The 24,618-nt window shown below is 38.7% G+C and overlaps 1 protein-coding gene across 1 annotated transcript; it reads left to right on the top strand.

Annotated features, from left to right (window-relative positions):
- Positions 1 to 338: 338 nt before the first annotated feature.
- LOC102786950 (uncharacterized) lies at positions 339 to 24,299 on the top strand. The gene is made up of 52 exons (XM_087831983.1): positions 339 to 410; positions 2,347 to 2,400; positions 3,081 to 3,170; positions 4,025 to 4,069; positions 4,163 to 4,207; positions 4,303 to 4,365; positions 4,527 to 4,580; positions 4,729 to 4,755; positions 5,392 to 5,460; positions 5,579 to 5,641; positions 5,728 to 5,763; positions 5,967 to 6,011; positions 6,126 to 6,203; positions 6,857 to 6,910; positions 7,004 to 7,069; positions 8,428 to 8,472; positions 8,632 to 8,688; positions 8,861 to 8,902; positions 9,058 to 9,136; positions 9,303 to 9,338; positions 9,445 to 9,615; positions 10,033 to 10,122; positions 10,328 to 10,411; positions 10,539 to 10,609; positions 10,699 to 10,887; positions 11,054 to 11,225; positions 11,311 to 11,400; positions 11,536 to 11,643; positions 11,797 to 11,891; positions 12,263 to 12,413; positions 12,533 to 12,643; positions 12,923 to 13,087; positions 13,268 to 13,357; positions 13,561 to 13,695; positions 13,892 to 13,990; positions 14,086 to 14,184; positions 19,207 to 19,346; positions 19,479 to 19,605; positions 19,689 to 19,769; positions 19,942 to 20,040; positions 20,240 to 20,287; positions 20,670 to 20,852; positions 20,982 to 21,112; positions 21,354 to 21,426; positions 21,557 to 21,631; positions 21,712 to 21,837; positions 21,940 to 22,035; positions 23,006 to 23,215; positions 23,312 to 23,489; positions 23,595 to 23,709; positions 23,808 to 23,980; positions 24,197 to 24,299. The coding sequence occupies exons 1-52, from the start codon at positions 339 to 341 to the stop codon at positions 24,297 to 24,299; spliced, it is 4,998 nt and encodes a 1,665-aa protein (XP_087688109.1).
- The last annotated feature ends 319 nt before the right edge of the window (positions 24,300 to 24,618 follow it).

The following is a 24,618-nucleotide window of genomic DNA, read 5'->3' as shown; positions in this document are numbered from 1 at the left end:
TAAAAAACCAAAGTGAGAAACTTCCGCTGCAAGGACCAGCGAGAGTGAGATGAGAAGAAGCGTTCTGACTGGGAATAAACACAACAGAAAGTTCAGACCGCCTCTCTATTCAAGGTCAAGTTAAACAACTTCTCCGGGCTGTACTGTCTAAAGTCATAAAGTCAGATGGGGAAACCTTGATTGAGGACTGCCGTCACATAACATCACCCAAAGCACTGCGGTAGATGAGTGAAATTTGAAAGCTGGTTACAGAGGAGAGCACTCAAGGAGACACCTATCCCCCCTGGAGTGCCTGTGGTTATTCCCAAACTACTGATGTAAATGCAGAAAGAAAAGCCATGGGAACTCCAACATTCATAATTCCTATAATCCTGTTGGCTGCAATGCTGGTGATGACTGATGGAAAAAAGGTAAGATCCTTCTTATTTCCCCTTATTAGCTTTATTAAGCTTTGCACGCACTGATAATCCATCACTGCACTGACTGTCTTTTTTTTAAATATAAACACATGGGACATGGGCTCTTTTGTGGCTGACTCTGGATTAAAAAAATTGTGTTGCTTTCCTTCATGTCACCCTGCATGGACTGGGCTTGTTGTTGAGCTGTACTGACTTATTAATCGACATTGCTCGAGAGAAAACCACATAACAACTCAATTCTGTATCTAAATATAGTGTTTTTCTTTTCCTCTAAAAAAAATATAGGTTCAAGAATGACAATGAATATTTTTCTCAAACCTGTAGATCAGTAACTTCTTAAATAGTAATGCTGTATAGCACTCTCTTTTTCTCTGTTTAGTAACTCTGTGAGGACCTTAATGACTGTTTACTGGAAAAAAGCATCCTGGAAACTTTTTTTAAACATCTCCCAAAGAAATGTGATGCTTTTTTTTTCCAGCCTGTTTGCTGATGCACTCCATTAGGTAATGTGTACAACACTCTTCAGTGTGCTATGTTGGTGGGCCTTTTCATAGTAGGTCATGGAAAAGTCTGATGTTGTTTCATGTGCAAAAAAAAAAAAAAAAGAAGCTGAAAAACTGAATTAATTATAGCTTAATGACCAATGTAATAAATTTCCAATAATTAGGTATAACGGTTTTATCATTGTAGCTGTTCTTGCTAAGCTGCTTTTGGCTCAAGGGTGGCCTAATATTTAGACTACAAACAACACTGTGCAGATTACTCTTTTTTATATACTTTATTACCCCACTTTTTAAAGTCTGTTAGCTTCACTAAACCACTGCTGACAAGCAAATATGTGTGCAGCTTTCTAATTAAAGGCCACTGTGTTTAATAGGGACTCAGGAGGGTATTAACACAGCAGAGTGTCAGGTTTATATAGTGGATTGTCATTTATGCTTAGAAATATCTACTCATATATGCTTAGAGTTTTATAATCAATGTCATGTTGGTAGAGGTTTGATCTTTAGTAGTCTGTGGAGACTCTGTGTGCCTCCCAGAGTGTTCTGGCATTCACACGGTCGTACCTTCTCTTATTGTTTTGTGGTAGGATAAACGTATCTACGTCTGTTTTAGTCTAAGTGCCTTTTGTTTAGATGAACTGCTGGACTTCCAGACCAGCAGGTTTAGGGAAGTCACACACACACACACACACACACACACACATACTTACACAACGCACAGGCAAGGTACTCTTTGTGTGTATGTACGTCATATGTTAATGAACCTATTAATAAACAGGCCAGAAGTGTGCCTGAAGTGTGCCTGTCTTCATGTAGCCTCAATAAAAGAGCAGTGTTACGGGGGAGCAGACGAGTGCAACTGGGGTCAAGCGAAGGAACGGCGTTTGTCCAGTTCTCTCCCGTGCACGAGAAACATAAAGAACTTTGCCTACTCGTGTCTTGCTTTGCTGTGTAGTTAAATTGTCTTGAACGTTCCAGCGAATAGGTTTAAGCTACAAACCCATCACAGAGTTAGAGATGTTATTAAGGCAAATTGCTTTAAAGGTGCTAATCCTCCACAAATTAGCCTCAAGTACAAGGAATGTCCCTCACTATACTAGCAAAAAAAGTATGATTAAAGACTGCCTTGAGGACCTGGAGCCTGCAAAATCAAAAAAAATCAACAAAAAAGGAAAAAGATTTTATACCAAAGCTACGGTGAAAAAACTGAGAAATCACCTATTTGTGCATTTAAAAAAAAATAATGCAGTATATGCAGCATTATGCAAAATGCAAATACTTTACAGTCAGTAGGACAACTGACTTTGAGGAAGCAGCATTACATTACAAATATTTGACAATTTGTCAAAAACACAGTTGTTTTTATTTTATTTTGCTTTTTTATTTTGTGCATTAGAGATTAAAAAATGTAAACTTTCTTCTAGTGTGTGTGCAACGGAAGATCACAGTGCCGCTGTGATGGAGTGAAAGGCAGCAGGGTAAGTGTCTAATTCACTGTCTGTGTCGAAGACTCAGTTCATCCTCCTGCAGTTTACAGCTACTTACTTCTTCTTTTCACAAAACTTTTATTCTTTTTTTTTTTCTCAAAGCATGATTTGTACTTCCCGTGACTATGGTGTACACTCCACTAATTAAATAATTTTTCAAAGTAACAAATAATTTAATTATGAAACACATCTTAGAAGGAATATATGCAAATAGACACATTAGTCATAGAAATATAAAATTCTCTAGTCATTACCCCCTAGATGTAATGATGATGTAAATTGTTTTCGTTTTTACACTATGTAGACTGTACAGTTTTATCAAGCATCCACAAATTAATAATAATTATATCTTAAATAAACAAAAGAAAATGGATGTATGGCTAAATATATCCTTTACGAAGGACATGGATAAATATTTCAGTGTGTTTACACACTAGGTTTGTTGCAGTTATAAATATAGTAATTTCTCTCATTTTAACCGCATACAGCTGATAAATGTACCAATACCAGTTATAGTTGGCAATATTTTCATAAGCATTCACAAAACAGCAGCTACGTATTTACTTATAAAGTGACAATACCAATGAAGCTGCTGTTTGTTTACTGGTTGCCACCTTATGACCTTTCTTTCTGTGTCCTATTACTTTTCATTCACACATTCATACAAACAGGGAGACAAAGGATTTCCAGGAAATCCAGGTTCCCCTGGGACACCAGGACGTCCTGGAACAGATGGTTCCACTGGCCCGATGGGACTAAAGGTAAAACTTAAGCTCTCATTAAGTTTTCTCATATTAGCACAGTTTGTAGTGTCAGTCTAAATTAGATCTTATATTATTATACTTGATATATAATTCAAAATTTCTCATATGCCTACACATTTTTAATTGAACTTGTTAAATGAAAGGAAAAATCAACACGAAATGGTGTAGTATAACCTCGGGTGGGTTCCTCTGGGAAATTCAGTAGTTAAATAACAAAGTAACTAAGGACACCACATGATTTAACAGCCTGAAGAAAGAAGAAATCATTTTCTGTGTGACTTCATCAGTTGCTCACATTGCTCTGAAGGAATTTTGGCCTACTCGCCAACTAACATGTTGCTCACTGAGGTTTGCAGGTCTTAGTTCATGCACAGCTCTCTTAAGATCCTGCCACAGCACTGCTATACAGTTCTGAGTTCTTGTTGACTGGAGCATCACAACACTGATATGCTGTGTCTGGTTTCACCAGTCGTGGTTCTGAGCATTATGACCAAACATCTCCACTTCAGTCTTGTCTGTCATTGCTGTAGAAGTCTTGTGGTTTGTTCACATAGAAATGTTCTCTGAGCACTGTGCAGTGGGATTTGGGGGTAAATTCAGTTGGAACACTGTGTTAATATGCACTTAAATGCTCCAGACCAGCAAACTGCAGAATCTCTGCTTTTTAGAGGTGATTATTGTTAATTTAATTTAAGTTAATTTGATTTAGCAGCACTTGTGTACTTACCCTGATAAATACTATGGAGTCGGTAAGGGTGTGCTTGTACTTCATAGTTGAATGAAACTTTTTTACATGACTGTATGTGTTGCTATGCCATAGGGATTCATTAAAAGTTTGCCTACTATGACAGGGAAACACTGGGCATGATGGACCAGCAGGACCAAAAGGCGATCCGGTAAAAAAAAAAAGAAATGTCTGTTTGTCTTTCAGTCAGTAACACCTACATGTATGTTAAAAATGAAAGCTATTTTCGCTTCTGTCATTACAGGGACTCGAAGGCAAAGAGGGGTTTGCGGGAAGTCATGGCTTACCAGTGAGTTGTCTTGTTGTGTATACAAGTCTAATGTATGAATCACAGACATGCATATTCCTGCAGATCCTCATACATGGCTGTTGTGTTTTATATAGGGTGTCCCAGGCTTACAGGGGCCTCCGGGCCCACCGGGAGCCCCAGGCTGCAATGGAACAGACGTATGAAAATATTGCATATTAGCTGTGGACCTATAATGCTTTGAACTTTTTTTCAGGGTTAGGGTTGGGGCTTCTAATTTGAAAGAGCACATTTTAAATGTATTATAGGTTAAAGAGTTTGTAATTTCACTGCATGTTCTCAACGCATTACTTTCCAAAAGGGGGAAGACGGACCTCCCGGTATACATGGGACTTTTGGTCCTGATGGACTGCCAGTAAGAACAAAAGAAAACCTTTTTTTTAAATTCTGTGTTGCTACACTTCTCAGTGACTCTGGTATCATATTTCATTGCATCATCATTTAAAATTACCCAAATTAACAATTGATAAATAAATGTTTGAATATTTGTTTTTCATCCACAGGGTCCACCGGGTCAGCCTGGACCTAAGGTAATGATAAGCCGCTTCATGGCCTTGTGCTAAATTCTTTTTGTAACAGGGAAAGATGTGTCTGCAGAACTGCTCAGCAATGGCTGTCATTCAAGAAGCTTAGCTAGTTAAAGTTATCCTTACCAATGTAAATATTACAATTAGAAAGCTAATTGTTTGGGCAAGAACTACTGGGAACTGTTCATGTTTATTTGAATGCACAAGAATGCTAGAAAATGTGATTCTAGTGTTTAAAAGAACTTCAGAAAATACAATGTATGTATATGTGTACCCCTATGAGTGTTCCTGTGTTGTGATATTCAACATTTACCAGTCTTCAAATCACATTTCCTTTGATGGTGGCTGAGCAAAATAGTGTCAAAAGCATGCATCCATGCCATCAGGGGAAAAAGGGGGATTCTCAAAGCTCTGACTTTGACTTTGAATTCTGAGTTGAGGAATTTCAGAGGAAGCACTGACTTTTAACCAGTTCGAAATATGTGCGGTTATGTCTGGGTTATGGTACACAACACATTACCAAGGTTGATAAAAACATTTTAAAAGTGACAGTCAAAGTCTACAGATGCCAGTTACTAACAAGATTTATTAACTGCAACTATAAAGTATTATTACATTTTTGAAGCGTCATTTTCATAGGGTGAATCTTGGATACCAGGCAGTTCACAACCAGGGCCCCGTGGACCACCTGGGAGGGATGGACAGTCGGTAACATTTTAGACTGCTCTCTTAATAAATAAATCCTGTCAGTCAGACACACATATATATTTATTTTTGAACAGTTATGTTTATTTTATATTGAAAGCAAAGTTTCCTTGAATTTTAGGGAGATCCAGGTTTACCTGGATACAAAGGACAACCTGGTGAACCTGGACCAAGGGGATCTGTTGTAAGCAAAGCTTTTTCTGAGATTTTTGTGGATGACATGTTTTTGTGTGATGTTTGACGTTAAGTGTTTAAGTTCTTTATGAACAGGGCTTTCCTGGACACCGAGGGCCTCCAGGACCAAAGGTAATGCTGTTAGAATTAAATCTGCGTATGTGTGTGCAGGTTTGAAAGCTTGTATTGTGATAATGAGTCCGTCAAAAAAGTAAAACCACAGCTGCTGTGAGTCTTGAGTTATTCACACCCTAAAACTATTCACGTGAACTGTCTGATAAAAGCAAATATGAATAAAAAAAATTTGTTTATGAAAAACTAAACTTTTATTTTAGGGTCAGGAAGGTTTTAGTGGTGCCCCAGGACCTCAAGGACCTAAGGTAGTTTCTTTTTCACTATTATTGTGGCAGCATTGTATCATAATTCATGCCGACAGTTGTGTATATTATGTCTTGTTTTTTTTGGTGAGGGTAATTTTAATTTTTATGTTGCAGGGGAGACAAGGCCCACCAGGTCCACCTGGCCCAAAAGGTCGGATCAAGGAGCTTGTCTCAGGGGGTCTCGTGTTAGAGGTACAGGAACAATTTCATGTAATACTCTTAAACAAAATCATCATTGCCTTTCTAGTTTTGGAAAATGACCCAAGGATTTCTCACGTCACACTGTTCACTCTTCGGTGACTGGGCTGAATATTTTCCTACTTTTGCAGTGGCTGATTGAACAGTAACCTGCACTAACCTGCTAATTTCAATAGACAGAACAAAAAAACAAAATTTGTTTACTAATGGGAAGAGATGAAAGAAGGTAAAGAAAAAAGATTACTTAAAAATAATCTTGAAGGGCATATGTTTCCAATGTGTGAATAGTGACACTATGAGAAAAAATCACAGGCGCATTACCAGAACTGTTTTGCCCAAAGCATTTCAAAGCAACTGGGTAAGTAGTCAAAACACGCTGCCGTGTTTGGGACCAAAGAGATGAGATTTCTAATTCCTTTCTAAAATGATTAACTAGCAAACTTACAAAAAGGATGAGGTAAAATTAAAAACAAATGAAGCATAGTAAATACAAATATAATATTTAAAAATACAATTTAAAAATGCAATTCTAAACATTTGGTCCCTGAACTGCTCTTTCCACATCCTGCCACTCTAATACAGAAATATTGTCATTGAAATTATCAGAACATAACTTCAGTTGCTTTTATTTTTTGATTCTTATTTAGGGGTTAAAAGGAAACAAGGGAGATATAGGAGAAAAGGGCTGCAAAGGTTCAACGGTAAGTACAGAATTAAAATTCAAGACAATTGAATACATTCACTAATTTTAAAGAAACGTAATGATTCTTGTCCTTATTTTAATCTGTTTCCAGGGAGAACCTGGTTATGGACTATATTTTAAAGGCGCAAAAGGAGGAAGAGGATTACCAGGTCCAGAGGTAAGACACAGCATCCCATTACCACTCAGTTTTTCCATTTGACTGTGTACAAACATATGGCATTTGGTTAATCAATTTATTGTGCCTGATATTCCACAATTCTCACACATCCCCCTATTTTTTCATTCCTTCCCTTTGCACCAAAGGGTTACCAGCACCAGTATGAATAGCACAAAAAAGAGGATGAGCAGCAGAGGGCAGTAATGCAACATCAAACTCAATGCGATTTGCCATTTAAGATGAGAGAAAAGACTGTCATTGGTTATCTACATTATAGTAATCACTTCATCAAAATTATTTTTGCTAAGACAGCAGCAACCAACAACAAACATAATTATGTTCCATAGTTTTATTATTAGCCCGTTGAAGCTCTCTGTTTAGGCCATCCCAGGTCAGGGACAACAGCAGCATCTCTAAATCAAAGAAAAGGATCATTCTACATATTTTTAGTGTGTCTTCAGACTGAGGGGGCACAGCATTGCTTAAAAGGGTCCTCAAAAAACTCCAACCCTGATATGGCCACATTCTCATTTCATATATATTAGAAGTCACTGCTTCAAAGACCACATGTGTCTTTGAATAAGAATTTTTAATTTGAATTGAATTCCTGTTTGAGATTTTTTTTATTTTTATATATTTATTTGAAGGCCTATTTTACCTATTTTTATTTTAGAATAGAATAGCTCTTTATTATCATTGTACAATGAAATTATGGGTGCTCCACGGCAACTGTGCAGGGTGAAAAATATATAAATAGTACAGACATCAGGAATAAATAGCAAACAAAAGACAGTCGAGAGGAATATATACAAAACAAGTGAAAGGCACACATTGGAGGGCAAAGTCCTTGGAAGCAGTGCAAAAGGATTTGGTCTGAGTATAGAGTCCATATGTGAGTGGCCTGAGTGATGGGGGTTACTCAGGCCATGACTCAGATTGGTGAGGTGGGTAGGAAGGGATGGGGTGTGGGGGGATAGTGTTTGTTAACAGTCTGAAAGCCCTACAGAAAGAAGCTGTTAGTGAGTCTGGAGGTGTGGGACCTGATTCACCTGAGGCGCCAACCACAAGTCAGCAGGTCAAACAAGTTGTGGGCGGGGTGCAAGGGGTCGCCAGATCCTTTTCTGAGACACAAGGATCTGGCAATGGCCTCCAGAGGTGGCAGAGGGCAACAAACGATTTTTTTGAGGAACATGAAGATTTACATGAAGATCACAAACATTTGGCATTTTACAGTCTAAAAACTGTATTTTTGAGACCTAAGTAAAAAATCTATGAGAAAATAAATAAAAACATGTACTTCATCCTGAAAAACTCAAGCTTATATGAATCTTCATGCTTATCCTTAATTGTCCTTACAGGGTAAGCCAGGCAAGGATGGTGATGCTGGACCACGTGGATTTCTGGTACTGTTCTGCTATGCTTAAAAACACACACACACACACACACACACACACACACACACATATATATATATATATATATATATATATATATATATATATATATACGATATATATTGAATACAACAATACAACTGTTGAATACAACATATTTCTGTTTAGGGAAGACCTGGCCCCAGAGGGGATCCAGGATATCCAGGAGTGCCAGCAGGAGTGCTGGTCAGTTATCCTTTTTTCTTACTAATTATTCAGATTCTTTAAATTCTTTAAAATGTGCATTTATACATTAAAGTATTAAATCGAATCAGTAAAGGTGGTGTAGTACCAAAGCAAAATCTCTTGAAGGGGTAATAATGTTTTGCATGACACTTTGTTTGCATCCTCTATATAGGGTGAAAAGGGAAATAGGGGTCCGCCTGGCCCAAGTGGAGATGTGAGTTTATGACAGTTTTCTACTTTACAATCCTTATATGGTCAGAAAAATGCTACATTAGTCTTTGTTATGGATACAGAATGAATTTCTGTGGATTTTATTTGAATATATCACTTCCTGTTGTTCTAAAACGTCCAATGCAATTTTGTTTACAGACATATGTGACTGAGCCAATCAAAGGATACATGGGAGATCCTGGTCATCAGGGCCCATCTGGACTTCCTGGGCCTCGGGGTGCATAATACTCTATAATATACAAACTAATGAAGAAGATATACAACAGAATAGCAAATCCTAAAGTCAAAGCCTGCACCAGTCATGAGCCGATGAAAAAAAACCCTGCTTTATTGTAGCTGACTTGCCCATACAGTAATAACACATGTGACTATTCTTTTCTCAGGTATTGTGGGCTTTCCTGGACCACGAGGACCTCCAGGTGTGAAGAAAGAATTTGAAAGAGAAAAACATCCTTTGTACCTTCATCCATATGTTAAGCTTATTTTGTAAAGCTTGCTCATGGCCTCTCACTTTACCCTGCACAGGATTAGGTATTGATGTGCCTGGCCTACGTGGTCCCATTGGCTTTCCAGGCCTAAAAGGTGATTCTGGGGAGCCTGGGGCTGATTATATTGGACCTCCGGGTCCAGATGGAGAGCCTGGTGACCAAGGACCTCCTGGAGATCAGGGCCCACCTGGAATCCCTGAAGACAGAAGTATGCAAAAATGTTCTCCCCCAAATACTATAACTTCAAATGCTAACAATAAACCTACTGCAAGATGTCATGTCACAATCGGTTGGGCGTGAGTGGATGAAGACAGGACAAAGACATGCTGTGGAAGAGACAAAACAACAACTAATTAAATGCTCAATCTCTATCATGCTTAACAAAACAAATAAATAAACAAATAACTTTGAAAGTTTAGCTTTTTATTTACAGAATTGTAGCATGTACGTTGTGGACCAGTGATAGTCATTGAACAGAGTGGATATGGATTTTTAAACTCTTAGATATAGGCTAAATGACTATAGTGAAGGATATTAATGACATACTACTGCAATAATTATACAGATATTTAGAGGAAATTTTTTGAAAGTGTAATTAGGAAACTAAGTTTGTTGTCGTTTGTAGCTAACAGAGTTACCAAGGGTCTGCCAGGAATTAAAGGAGTGAATGGATTGCCTGGACTCATGGGATACGATGGGGTGTTTGGAATGAAAGGTTGGATTGTTTTTAAAGCCTTCTTTTTTAATTTTTTAAACCATTGTAGTTAGTATTTATTATTTATTTCAAACTTGTTATGACTTACTTTTACTAGCAGACTACTGTGTTGTGTGCAGTTGTCATCAAGGCCTTTGAATCTCATATATAAAATAATATTGTGCAATAATTGAGATTTTAAAAAAATGTTTGTTTCTTTGTACAGGACAAAAGGGGGATCCCTGTTATGAGTGTACTGGATCAGGATTCCCAGGACCACCAGGTCCCCAGGGTGAAACTGGCCCTCCTGGTAACAAGCACTGCATAACAGATGAATTTTATTCTATCTGAGTTGCGCATTCAAATGCACTTTTACTGGTAGTGATGGAAAGCAAATAAGATTTAAAAATAGAATGTGCACTATTTCTGCCACTCAGGCTTCAATCAGCCTCAAGGTGATAAAGGTGATCCCGGTTTCCCAGGACCTAAAGGCTTACCAGGAAGACCTGTAAGAAAACATGTCTTGAAATTTTTGCTTTGTTGTTGTTTTGTTTTTCTTTACCTATGTAAACACTTAATATTAATTCTTTTCCAAAGGGTCCAATTGGTGAAGCAGGTTTTCCAGGTCGAAAAGGAGAGAAGGGAGAGTCGTATTCCTTTGGTGTTCCTGGGCCAAAGGGAGAGAAAGGGGACCAGGGACAGCTTGGGAGGCCTGGGGAGCTGGGTTTACCTGGGCTTCCAGGATTGCCAGGTCGCAAAGGCAATCCAGGGCTTCCAGGGGATCCGGTGAGAAATTGTTGACAAATCTGAGTTTTACATGACATCTTTTTGCCTGGTACAATTCCACATCTCAGGTGTCACATTTGATGCTTCAGAGGTTCTAACATGTACAGGAGCAAAACAATAATTTTTTTTAGTCATAGCTAGAACAAGTATTCTGCCCACTCTCTAGTATTTTTTCTCTGGTGAAACGGGAGACCGTGGAGTCCAAGGCCCACCAGGCCCTTTAGGCAGACCAGGACCAGACGGCTACTCTGGGCCAGTGGGTTATGGACCTGCTGGGCCTCCAGGAATGAAAGGAGATAATGGGGTACCTGGCTTTCCAGGGCTGCCAGGAATTCCAGGTTATATTATATACTGATTAATGTAAAATTTAATAAAAACTTAAATATAGTAAAATACTAACATACATTCTCTCCTTTATTGTAGGAGAAAAGGGGGAACCTGGAGTCATATACAGTAAAGGACTTCCTGGCCCACCTGGATTGAAAGGTTGGCCAGGTTCACCTGGAAGCCCAGGTAAGTACTGCATGTGGATATGCTGTATGGATGCATAACTCAATAGGTGGATGAATAATTGGATGGATGGAAAACAATGGCTAAATTATAATAGCAGAAGAGAAACATATTTTATATCACCAAAACAAATGTCAGGTCATCCGGGGGCTCCAGGTCGTCTAGGACCACCAGGTATACCAGGCCAGAAAGGAGAACGTGGCCGATTATCATTTCCTGAAATGCCAGGGAAACAAGGACAGAAAGGTAGGTTCTGTGAATTTATGCAGAAGAAATTTGCATATTTGCAAACACATAAAATATTTCCTAGATATGAGATTACTTTGACTGTCTCAAAAGGAAAAAAGGACTAGTCATATAGATGATTTATGTTTTTACTGATAAGTATGTATTTTTCAGGTGACAAGGGCCAACCAGGTGTCCCAGGCCCTCCAGGTAGAGGTTCCCCAGGTCAGCCAGGCCAAGAAGGACCTCCTGGTCCTCCAGGACCAAAGGTTAGAAACAAAGTTGATACAACAGACATCTTCATATAGCAAACACTCTATTGCACTTTACTGGTCTTTACAGGAAGGCATAAAAGCAAAAAAATAAATAAATAAAAATTATTTTTTACATTATTGTCTAGATATTTGTTTTTAAAAACTGGCCCCTCAAATGACTGCTTCCTTCATGTTATGTAAGTTCTTTGTGAAGGGAGATCAGGGAATGACAAAAAATGAGAAAATGCAGCATTTTGTTTTCATAATCAAAGGCTTGGAACATTACCAAACACTACCAAACATTATACCTTGCAATATAATTCTGGAAGCAGATTAAGTAGTGAATGCTTACATATAAATTATGTCCTCTATTTTTCTAATAACAGGGTGATAGCAACCTTGGAGACCCTGGGCCTCCAGGCTTCCCAGGGCTTCCAGGTGAAGATGGAGATCCAGGGCCTGCAGGTGATCCTGGGAATCCTGGCTTACCTGGATATCCAGGGCTAACTGGCAGTCCTGGTTTTCCAGGAGAAAAAGGTACTGATAACTACACTGAACTAAAATCAAAACTGTACTCTTCATAAGCACATAATAAGGCACAAACTTGCAACAATATTGATCTGTTTGCTACATTGTTGGGTTATTGATTTGTGCAGGAGTAAAGGGTTCTGAAGGGCTTCCAGGGCTACCTGGTAGCAAAGAATCATGTAAAGGCTTGCCTGGGCCAAGTGGAGAACCAGGACCAAGTGGTTATGAAGGACCTCAAGGTTAGTCTATGCTAGACTTGTGTGGTGTATTTGGTGTTAGCCCTGAAAGAACATTACAGACAGATAAAAAACAGGTAAAAGCTTAGTAATACCAATCTGGATATAAAATTAGTGCAGTTATGGCGTTAACGTCATTTTAACGAGATTAACGCCGACAGCACGAATATTTTTATATATTATATTTCCTTTGCTCACCTATATATATATATATATATATATATATATATATATATATATATTATTTATTTATTTTTTTATTATTATTATTATTTTTTTAAGGACCTAATGGCTTTCCTGGTGAGAAGGGAAATCAAGGTTTGCCTGGGTTTGGTTTTCCTGGCCCTGCTGGTGAACCTGGGTTCCCTGGGCCATCAAGACCAGGTTCACAAGGACATCATGGACAAAAAGGAATCAAAGGAAAAAATGGCCTACCTGGTCAACCAGGTACAGTATTCCTTATCTGATAGACCATTCATATTTAAATTCATCAATATGGAATAGTTAAAAAATCAGTGTTTTTCATATATGTGAGTACTTAATGTGATGTTGAAAATACCAAAATTACTTTATGAGTTTTTACAATGTATCGATTTTTATCAAAATATTCAACTTCACTTTTGTTAGGACCCAGAGGAGACCCTGGACCAGATGGATCGTCATCAGGATATGGACCAGATGGGTTGCCTGGAATTGTAGGTCCACCAGGTCAAAGAGGTAAACACAAATGCAACACAAACACACGCGCGCGTGCACACACACAGAATGGATATAATATACACAAACAATAAATATAAAAAACAAAGTTAACTCATGTCAGATCTGAAACAATATGATAGTTTTTGCCTCTGTGACAGTGATTTATGAAAAACTGATTAATATAAAACTGATGAAGTTAGAGCTACCATGGCTATTTGCAGGTGACTCTGGCCCAGATGGGCTTAGAGGTCCTCCAGGCCCCCCAGGTATGAATGGAGACCAAGGTCCCAAAGGTGCCCGAGGAGCTCCATCACCACAAAATTATACTGGGAACCCAGGAGACCCTGGTCCACCAGGTACACTTTCCAGTAAAGTCTTGTTCAAAAAATGTCATTTTACAGTCTTTAATATTTCTGAGATTTTTTATTTATTCATTTATTTTATTTTATTAATTAATTAATTAATTTTTTTACAAAGGATCCACATTATATTAGGACAGGGCATTGAGTAGGATATGGTAATAATATTTTAACACTAACTGTATTGCACAAGGTAACCCTGGTCTGGCTGGTCCAAGTGGAGATCCTGGCAGAAATGGATTAAAAGGGTGGAGAGGAAAAGTGGGAGCACCAGGGGATCGTGGACCAAGAGGTCTGAAATAAGCTAAACATTCACAGTGACTAGTTATTATTTCCGTTTGTAAATCTGCCAAACTGTATTTATGCTGTGTGCCTGTATGTCCCCAGGCTCACCGGGTGATCCAGGGTTGGATGGATCATTAACATCACCAGGGTTTAAAGGACATCCCGGAGTTCCAGGAGATGCAGGGCTGAGGGGGCCTCCAGGTAAGTAATGCATTTTACTTCAAGCTGAAGTTAAATAAAGAAAAATTAAGAATATTTTGGTCATCATGCTCATGAATGCTCAGTGATCACTGTGCAGAATAATTTATTGTACGATTTCTACTACTGAAAAAAAATTAAATCTTAAACTTAAAAATTTAACATGTACAAAACTTCATGTTTTAAAATCCTTTTAATAAAAAAAGATGAATAAATTACCTTTTCAGTGTGCAGTTTTTATGTAGTGAGAAAACTACAAGCATCTTCCAAGTTGCATGCCCATTACAATAACAATAATAATGATAATAATAATGTTACATCTTTTGTGCACACGCTCTTTTCTACTCTGTAATATTCTTGTCAATATTCTTGATATTTATTTATAATCACCTCTTTTAATTCTTGATATTTATAATTGAGTGATTTGTATATACTAGTGCTATTTCTTAAATTTGTAAAATCTGTAACATATTTTATTGATTAATTAGTCTGTTACTGTTACTGTCTTGGAGCAGCTGTAACCCACATAATTTCCTTAGGGATTAATAAAGTATTCTGATTCTGAATAAGATGACAAGGGCCAATTTTATAGTGTATAATAATAATAATAATAATAATAATAATAATAATAATAATAATAATGTTAAAAAAATAATTGAAAAACAAAATGTCCTGTTAATTTTCTACCAGGGGCGCCAAAATCTCACCTTTTGTTACCAAATTGCATTCACTTCATCAATGAATCCAAGTGAACTTTTGTTCTAGATTAACACTGCAGGGTCTTTACCTTACCATACAAGGTAAAGGTTGATTGACTATTAATGGTGCTATATGAATAAAACTGACCAGATTTAAAGAAGGTATGCCACATACTTGAAATGACCTGCTCAGCATTACATAAATCACAATTTCAGCAACTGTTAAGATAGTTACAGGGAAAATGTGTCTGTCTGCAAATATTAACTAAACATTTCTATGTGCTACAACATGGACATAATAATAAATGTGCTGAGGTGAAACTAAACTTTCAATAATCTTACCACTGTAGTCTATTAACCAGCAAATCAGTCTAGCCAGCTGGTCAGCTAGGTAAAAGTCTTTACCTTAACAACCCAAATCGGAAGCCCTTTCTCAATTCTCAAGTACACGAGTCCGTACCAGATTGTCTGGACTTTGTAAGTTCGCACAGGAATCCGGATTTAGCAAGAACGCGAGTATAGACATGCAATTTGTACAATTGGAACACCAACATACTTGATGATTTTAGTTTTTACTGCCATCCGCACTTAATTTAACTGTGATTAATTTGTTGTGAAGCTTAACTTTAATCTCAGCCAAACCGATTTACTCATGAACAAATAAAACACTGAAATAAAGCAAACATTAAGATTTAGAAGTTATCTAAGTGACTTATATATTATGTTTAATCTGAGTAGCGAAATCTCTCTATTAATAAAAATAGTATACATGTATGCCGGAATAAAAAAACAGGTGAGATGTTAGAACGCTGTTAGTTTTATTTTAGTAGACACTTAAAAATTATAACAGACAGCTGCCGGGGTTCGGAAGAGAACTGAACAAATATTTAAAATATAATATGATCATTTTTGGAGCAGCCTTCAGAATCTCCACGTTTTTACATGTTTTTGTTCCCGGCGAAAATGTTTCTTCTTGAATTAAAATATTTTTAATGTTAGGTTTAATTCAGAGTCAGCTAATCTCAGCCAAACCGATTTACAAAGGAACAAATAAAACTAAAATATAAACCAAACATTAACATTTAGAAGTTATCTAAGAGACTTATAGATCATGTTCAACCTGAGTAGCGAAAGACCGCGGGGGGGGGGGGGGGGGGGGGGGGGTTGAAAACAATGTGCCAGGAGTCCGCTGTTCTCGTCGGGCACCAGTGAGCCTTGACCTCCCGGTCTGCTATCGAGCTGGTGGGTAACAGACGTCTCTGAAAATGTCGGAGCACTTTTGCGAATATGTGGTGTCTTGATAAACCGAGCAGATATTTGAAGTTTACACAGCTACATTCTCACCTGAAAATATGTTAAAAGTTTATTTTGTGATGCAGAAAGAGTAATATTTAAAAGTTTTTAGCCGTGCTTCTCCACCATTGCTGCGTTTGAGTTTTGGACGAAATGCATTCTGGGATATTTAGCTGTACCAAGTCCACACAAGTCACCACGGATGCATGCTTGATAAACCGGGCGGAGCGAGAACACATTCGGGAACTTTTTGCGTTCTCGGCTTGATGCGTACTCTAGCCGTGTCCCAAAACCTAGGCCGCAACCTTCACAGGCCACATTTGTAGACCGATTACGTCACAGCTATGTGGCGAAGGCTGTCCCAACTCAAAGGCTGCTCCAAATGCAGCTGACAAATGTGTCCCTCATTTCCCCGAATTTGAAGAATGGGTCGGGTGTATCCTTCATGGCCAAACCTATCCCAGAATTCATAGCGCGGTCCAGCCAATTCCAGTTTCCAACAATGGCGGCTGCTATTTAGTTTTGATATTACTCTTATTACTCTTTCTAGGTCACGAAATAAACTTTTAAGATATTTTCAGGCGAGAATGTAGCTGTGTAAACTTCAAATATCTGCTCGATTTATCAAGACATCACATATTTGCAAAAGTGCTCCGATGTTTTTGGAGGCATCTGTTACCCACCAGAGCGATAACTAGCCAGGGGTTCAAGGGTCACTAGAGCCGGCGAGAACAGTGGACTCCCGGCTCATTGTTTTTTAAACCCCCGCTACTCAGGTTAAACATGATATATAAGTCACATATGTAACTTAAAAATTTTATTGTTTGGCTTTTTCAGTGTTTCATTTGTTCCTGAGTAAATCGGTTTGGCTGAAATTAAAGTCATCATATTAGATTAGATTAGATAAAACTCTGGGGTTTTCACCCAGTTGAATAAACGTCAAACAGAAAACCGATTAAACACAAGTGTGAGATGGTCAAGAATTTACTCCAGTGTGCTGTTATATTTTAGATAGCAAGGAGCAGACGGCTGAGTTTATCAAACTTCACCGAGACAGCGGTGACGCAAATCTGAAGGCTAGACTGTCCCATTTCACAGCTGCTCACTTCCAGCCTTCTCGGTCTTCGAAGGACCCGGCCCATGTAGATCGCCGGGTCCTCTGAAAGATGCGGCCTAGGTTTTGGGACACAACTTTTGGATTGGTACTTGTTCTCTGACTGATGACTTATTACGAGTCCACAAGAACCCGGGTATGCACAAGTACTCATATTGAGACAGGCCCAGAGGCCACTGTTAGCATCTGGTCACAGCAGACATCAGTTCACAAATAAATTAACAATTATTTCTCAATAAAAACATGTAAGCTTTAAAAAAAACTTCTTTTTTTTGAAAATATTTTTATTGAAAAAAGAAAACAACAGTACTTGCAGTTACCGAAATACAATTAACCTTTCTTCATTTTCCCAAGTAAATATACTTATATATATATAAAAAACACAACGCATTCTAAAACAAAGACCCCCCACCCCCACCCCCCAGTCCCACACAGATCAACACAACCATCAAACATATTAGAGAAATATAACAGTAACAGAAGTACATTTAAACAGGCAATACCTCTAGACTAGCAAAATAAGAGATAAAGGGTTGCCACTTGTGAAAAAATTTGGCTGTGCAACCTCTCAACGTATATTTAATTTTTTCAAGTTTTAAAAAAAACATGACAACTTTAAGCCACCGGGAAATAGTAGGATACTTAACAGACTTCCAATGCAACAATATTAGACGTCTCGCTAATAGGAATGTGAAGGCTATAATAGCCTTTTGTGTGGAATCAAGTGTAAGTGAGCGAACAGGAATCCCAAATACAGCAATCAGAGGACAAGGATGAAGAGTTACCCCAAGAACAGTTGACATAATAGCAAAATACCCTGTCCAGAAACCTTGTAGCTCAGGACACAGAAAAAACATGTGGCTAAGGTGACAAGGAGAACCATGGCATTTATCACATTTATTTTCCACTTCTGGATACAATTCAGAAAGTCTAGACTTAGAGAAATGCACCCTGTGTATGACCTTAAATTGAATAAGTTCAAGACGAGCACAGCAGGTGGAAGATCGTACCCTCGCTATAGCCTGTTCCCAAGACTCCTCATGTATTCGAATTCCTAGTTCTCCTTCCCATGTACACTTAAGCTTAACATTAGAGTGGTTACTAAAAGACAGAATAGCATCATAGAGTTTCGAAATGGTTCCTCTGTGATGAGGATAATAGGGAGATTATAACGAGAAGACAAGTTGGGAAAACTATCGAAAACACCATCCACATATAAATGTTTGAACTGTTTTATACCCTTGTCACACCACACTGAGAATGTCGAGTCCAAAAGTGAAGGGGGAAACAAATGGTTGTCACTTAGAGGACCCGAGGAAGACGGCATTACAAAATTAAAGTGACGTCTAAACTGAAACCAGATTTTGAGTGTGTTAAGAACCACCTGATTATCAGTATATAGAGAGGGTTTTACGGGTAAAGAGGAATAGAGCAAAGCTGGTAAAGAAGAGCCCTTACATGATGATAAAAAACTTTTTAAATATTTTAACATATTTTAATAAAAAAAAACAAAACAAAAAAATGTATAAGCTTTAATATGTACTAATAGTACATTAATAGTAATAGTAATTAATAGTAATTAAGAAGTATGGAAACACATCTGCGGATAATGAATACGGAAAATCCGTTCACATCTATACAGAACAATGCATTGTATTTTTACTGAATCTTTTTTTTTTTTTTTACAGTTTAGGGCCCCCTTCAGATTGTGAATCGAATGTTGACACTAACAATAAGAACTGAATCATTATGTTTTAGAATATTACTGCATGCACCTTAAACTCTTGTGAATTAGAACCTTGAGCTCTCAGAGACATCTCAATAATAGTACAACATTTGAATTATTTGTTAACGTCATTATTATAAATATGATGGTAGTATAGTTATTAGAAAGTGTTACTAGCGATTTAATTCTGCCAGGGCCAAAGGGAATAAAAGGAGATCGAGGAATACCGGGAAAACCAGGGCGAGATGGTGATCAGGGTAAAACTGGTTTCAAAGGAGCTACTGGGGAACCAAAGTACAATGGATATGGACCACCTGGACCAGCAGGCCAAAAGGTAGAATTTAAATGTCACTGATGCAGTAGAGAAGATTCCAGTAAATAAATACAAATGTGTATATTATTTGAAACAAATGTGTTCATCAATAGGTTCTTTATCCCTCTTTCATTATTTCCTTCGTGTCCTCAGGGTGAACCGGGATTGACTAATACTAATTCGACGAAGGGTCAAAAAGGACAACCTGGAATTGCAGGAACAGAGGGTTTACCAGGAATTTTTGGACTCAAGGGAGACCCAGGACCTACTGGACTAAATGGTGTGTACAACTGATAAAATATTAGACAGCTTTAACGTTCTACCTCTCTACCCAACTCTCTCTCTTCACTCTTTCTGTCTCAGGTCCCTCAGGGTCTCAAGGGCCAGAAGGGTCAGATGGCCCTCCAGGTAGCAAAGGGCAACACGGACCTAATGGACCACAAGGCAAAGTCCTTTTAATTGCAACTATATGAAGAAACTTTTTTCACCACATATTTTTGAAGTGCAACCCATTGTCTCATTCCAGGATCAATTCGAAATGATCAAATAGTACTTTCACTTTTTATTTATACTTTAAGTTTAATCGAGTGTACTTTTTAAAATGTGTTTGCCTCAGGTAATGTGGGTCCAACAGGAAATAGAGGGTTTCCAGGTCCAAAAGGCAGCCAGGGCTTGGATGGGATTCCTGGCCCAGCCGGGCAGAAAGGGGAGACTAGTAAGCCAAATACTGCTTAAAAAAATGTTTGTATGGTTCTTTGAGGTCATGTATAATCCTATGTAATTATGTATTTATGTATGCTTTTTTCTTTTGTCTAAAATTAAAAAGGCCTGTAGAATAGCTATCTCTTTCATAGCTAATGGTACCCCTGAATGGCACAGACAAATTCATCTGTCCTTATATCGCTCTTCTGCAGTCTTGATAGAAGGGAGTCCTGGGAAGCGTGGTGACCCTGGTCAGCCAGGTGAGTCACATACCAGTCACATTACCCTCTAAAGGAGCTGGGGAGTGGGGGTTATGCAGGACGGTGAGGGTCCAGTGTTTCGTTTTGGGATTTGTTTGGTTTTTTTCTTTTCTTTTTTTTCTTATTTTAGATAATCTTGGAAAAACACTGAATACAACCAAACACACCCAGAGATCCGATGTACTTACAGTATAATCCGCATGCTGGAAGTTAAATAATGAGCGATACATATAGCAACCAACAAAGCACTCATCAGTTGATGTATTTATATGCAATATCAAACAATAAAATATACTAAAGGCCTGTTCCATTACATAAATTATGCATCACTACTAAAATAATTCCTTACTGATTCAGACTAATTGTTCTTTCCATTCTGTAGGTCCTCCTGGAAATCCTGGCCTCCCTGGGTTGTCTGTTACAGGGATTCGTGGACTAACAGGAGACATAGGAATTCCAGGTCCACAAGGCATCCCTGGCCCAGGAGGGTCACCTGGGAGAGAAGGCACATGTCTTCCTGGGTATAGAGGAGACCCTGGCGAACCTGGATATCCTGGGAGGAAAGGTTAGAATCTACTCGATAAGTTATAGGTCCAGATGTTGATTTCAGTTTATGTAATTTGGTCACTGTATGGAAGTTCTTGCATGCCTATTTCACTAGGTCACTCATCCTCAATTACTAATCTCAATGTAGGCAACCCTGGCCCACCTGGTCCTCCAGGTACAGCAGTGCCTGGGTTAAAAGGAGACACAGGGGACCCAGGTCTTCCAGGAAGCCAGGGTAATTCAGGGGAACCAGGAGATCCGGGCCCACATGGACCACCTGTACGTTTTTACAGTAATTTACCTCTGACAAATGCCTAGAGAAAGTAGACATGAGTTTTTGATTAAAATGGAGAGTTCATAGCAAAAGATGTGTTTTACAGTTGAGGTAATCTTTCATCAAGCCTTCCTGTAGCATTCTTCACACCGTACTAAAACTAATATTCTGTATAGAATGGCAGGTCTTCAAACTCTAACTGCAATAATTACAGTCTGATCTTTCTATTTCCATTTGCCCCCTCAGGGTGCAATAGGCAGACCTGGAGACCCAGGGCTAAGAGGTGACCCAGGTCTTCCAGGATTCCCAGGACCTGCTGGTAATCTGTGTTGAAGAGTAACAAAGTCTGCAGCAAGTTTCTCACAATACATTTGAAACGCACATCATCATCATGCTGGAATTCATGCAGCAATACAAAGAGATAATCCCATTAATTTTTTTTTCTTTAGGTAAAATTGGAGAGCCTGGGTACATCCCTGGCCCTCCTGGTCAGCCAGGGGCCCAAGGTATCCCTGGTACACCAGGTGAGTCAATATTTGATAAGCTAAGCATTACATATATCTGGGGAAATAGCTTTCTAATTGCTCCTGCTGTGTACCTAAAGGGCGTAAAGGTGAGGCAACATTTAGAAAAGTAATACATGAACCAGGAGCTCAAGGCTCTCCTGGTGCCCGTGGCATATGCGGACCTCCAGGAAGAACTGGTCCACCAGGACCTCCAGGCCCACCAGGTTAATACTTTTAGAGTTAATCCTTGTTGCATGTATTACCTTTCCCTGTGTAATATGTGATATTCGAATGATAAATTTTGCTATTGAACATTTCTTCTCCAGGCCAGCGTGGTATCAAAGGAATGCAGGGTTTCAGCCCACCTGGTCTGCCTGGATTTACAGGCTACAAAGGAGATAAAGGAAGAGCAGGGCTGCCAGGTGTGTTTAAGGCTACGTCCACACGTATACGGGTATTTCTGAAAACACAGCTTTTTCTATGCGTTTGGACCTTTCATCCACACATAAGCAGTGTTTTGGATCACTAGGGTGGAGATTTTTGAAAACTTTTTGCGTATACATGTGGACAAGGAAAATTGAGATTTAGTCGTGCAACGTCAAAGGTGTGCGCCTTTTTTGACGTCACGCTGTGCGCCATGTTATTGTTTACATGAGATGAATTTCTACAATGGCAGATATAGACAAAATACTGTTGCTGTTAATTTTACTATCTGCAGTTATTATCCTACCATTTAGAAATACTGCTTTTATGCGCCATTCATCTTTATTTACTCTTTTCCACCCAGGCTTCTAGACTTCTGATTGGCCAAGACTTCTATGTGGTTAGGATTATATTGCCACCTGTTGCTCTGGCATGTGCTTGACAGCATTTGACTTTGTTTTTTGCGTTTACATATGGATGGGATTTTTTTTTTTTAACAAAAATGGAAAATCTCTATTTACAAAAATACGTGTGTACATGTGGCTAAAAGTTTGGGTTACAGTGTGTTTTTGTGTATATTCCAATTACACATTAGAATATAAAAAAACGCTTGAAAACGTAATTTTCCAAGTATTTCAGTAGAATGTGAAGTGTTAAATGTGTGCAAATGATTGGAATTGCCTTTCAAATAGCTGGACACATCACAACCTGAAAAACAATAAAAGCTCTGGTATTGGCAGCGCTCCTGTTTCACAGTTGTGCATTACATTGTGTGAATAAGAAAAAATAAAAAATAATAATGCCCTCTCAGTGAAGTTATCTGCCAGTGCACATTAAAACAGGTCCTCAGTGCATTAGTGGCAGGTAGTAGTGACTATAGAAGATCCCCCAACAGATTCCAAAAATATCCTTGAACAAAACTGCCCACGTGATATTATTTCATTGCATATTATGTTCTTAACTCTGCAGGTCCCGGTGGCAGACCTGGAACTTCAGGTCATAAGGGTCCTGCAGGTTTGCCCGGCAGAACTGGTCCAAGTTATGCTGACAGTTTCCTGATAGTCAGGCACAGTCAGAGCATCCACCCCCCTGAATGTCCTCATGGCACTAGCTTCATCTACAGTGGTTACTCTTTCCTCTTTATCAATGGATATAAAAGAGCTCATGGGCAGGACCTTGGTAAGAGCATGGAAAACACCGCACCCAGGAGTTGTATGTGCATATATAAGATGCATCTTTGCATCATTAAAAAAAGTGTTTTAAACTGTCTCTCAGGCACCACGGGGAGCTGTCTGCCTCGTTTCTCTACAATGCCTTTTCTGTTCTGTGACACTGAAAATGCCTGCCGCTATGCTTCTCGTAATGACTATTCATACTGGTTGTCCACTGACACTCCCATGCCTATGAACATGGTTTCCATATCAGGAGAAATGCTGAAATCCTACATTAGCAGGTGGGATAAGATTGTGTATTTAGTGTGATTACCATTAACTGAAATTGCCACCTACATCTACCCTCTAACCTTATGTGGAATAAAATAATATGGATACCTGTTTAGGTGCTCAGTGTGCGAAACCACCTCCAATGTCATAGCCATCCACAGTCAGAGGACTCTCATACCAGAATGTCCTAGAGGTTGGGAATCACTGTGGACTGGGTACTCTTTCATCATGGTAAAGAAACCAGTGTTTTGTTCATTTTTACTATTTTTAAAATTTGAATTCAGAGATCTTGTTTCTCTAAGTGATTCTGTTCTTACTGTCTGTTACAGCAAACAGGTGCTGGAGCAGAGGGATCCTCGCAGCCCCTGATTTCTCCTGGCTCATGTCTGGAAAAGTTTCGCCAAGTGCCCTTTATAGAGTGTCACGGCAGGGGGACGTGTAACTACTATCCTGATTCCTATAGCTACTGGCTGGCCTCCCTCGACCCCAACAACATGTTCGGGTGAACTGTTCACTTCTCTGTTTAAGGAGACATAGTTCTGTAGTTTTCCGTTAAATATTCAAGGAATCGTTCATCTTTCATTACTCTTTTGTCCAATGCTGTTTAGAGGTTTCCCAACTCAGAAAAGTGCTGTCTTGTGATTTGGCAACTTGTATCAAATTTAATTTGTTAAGTTATCTGTAATTATTATTGTCTCTGTATGTTGTTCTCCTACAGTAAACCCATACCTCAGACAGTGAAGGGACCTTTCCTAGAAAGCATCATCAGCCGCTGCCGAGTCTGCAGAAAACCAGGGCATCAAGGTGAAGGGTCAAGGTGAAGAGATAAATAGTCTGTTTCTCACTTCATTATGTTCATATTGGGCTTATAAGCAGAGGCTAAACTAAGATTTGTCTGGTGGAGGGCCCTATGATTTGTCAAAGAATTACTTTGCAGTAAGTTGTATAATCATTTGTATTTTTAGTGCTCATAGTCTGAGGTTTACTGAGCTGTCATTGTTGTTTCCCAACCTGTAGATAATATAAATCTGGTATAATAGGTGAAGCATCCTCAGCTTCAATTAAATATACCCTTGATATAACTTATAAGTGACCCTGGACACCACAGCCTGCTGTGCACCAGCCTAATATAGTCCTTTA

The sequence above is a fragment of the Neolamprologus brichardi genome, chromosome 18 (assembly GCF_056152115.1).
Source record: "Neolamprologus brichardi isolate AB-2024 chromosome 18, ASM5615211v1, whole genome shotgun sequence".
In the NCBI taxonomy this organism is placed as follows: Eukaryota; Metazoa; Chordata; class Actinopteri; order Cichliformes; family Cichlidae; genus Neolamprologus; species Neolamprologus brichardi.
Note: the sequence above shows the minus strand (reverse complement) of the source record. Positions and strands in the feature narration are given on the sequence as shown.

Bases quoted from the DNA above. Each gene is read 5' to 3' on its own strand.
- LOC102786950 (XM_087831983.1), top strand. From the start codon at position 339: ATGGGAACTCCAACATTCATAATTCCTATAATCCTGTTGGCTGCAATG. The intron at 411-2,346 runs GTAAGATCCTTC...ACTTTCTTCTAG, and splicing joins TGATGACTGATGGAAAAAAG to TGTGTGTGCAACGGAAGATC. The intron at 6,204-6,856 runs GTACAGGAACAA...ATTCTTATTTAG, and splicing joins CAGGGGGTCTCGTGTTAGAG to GGGTTAAAAGGAAACAAGGG.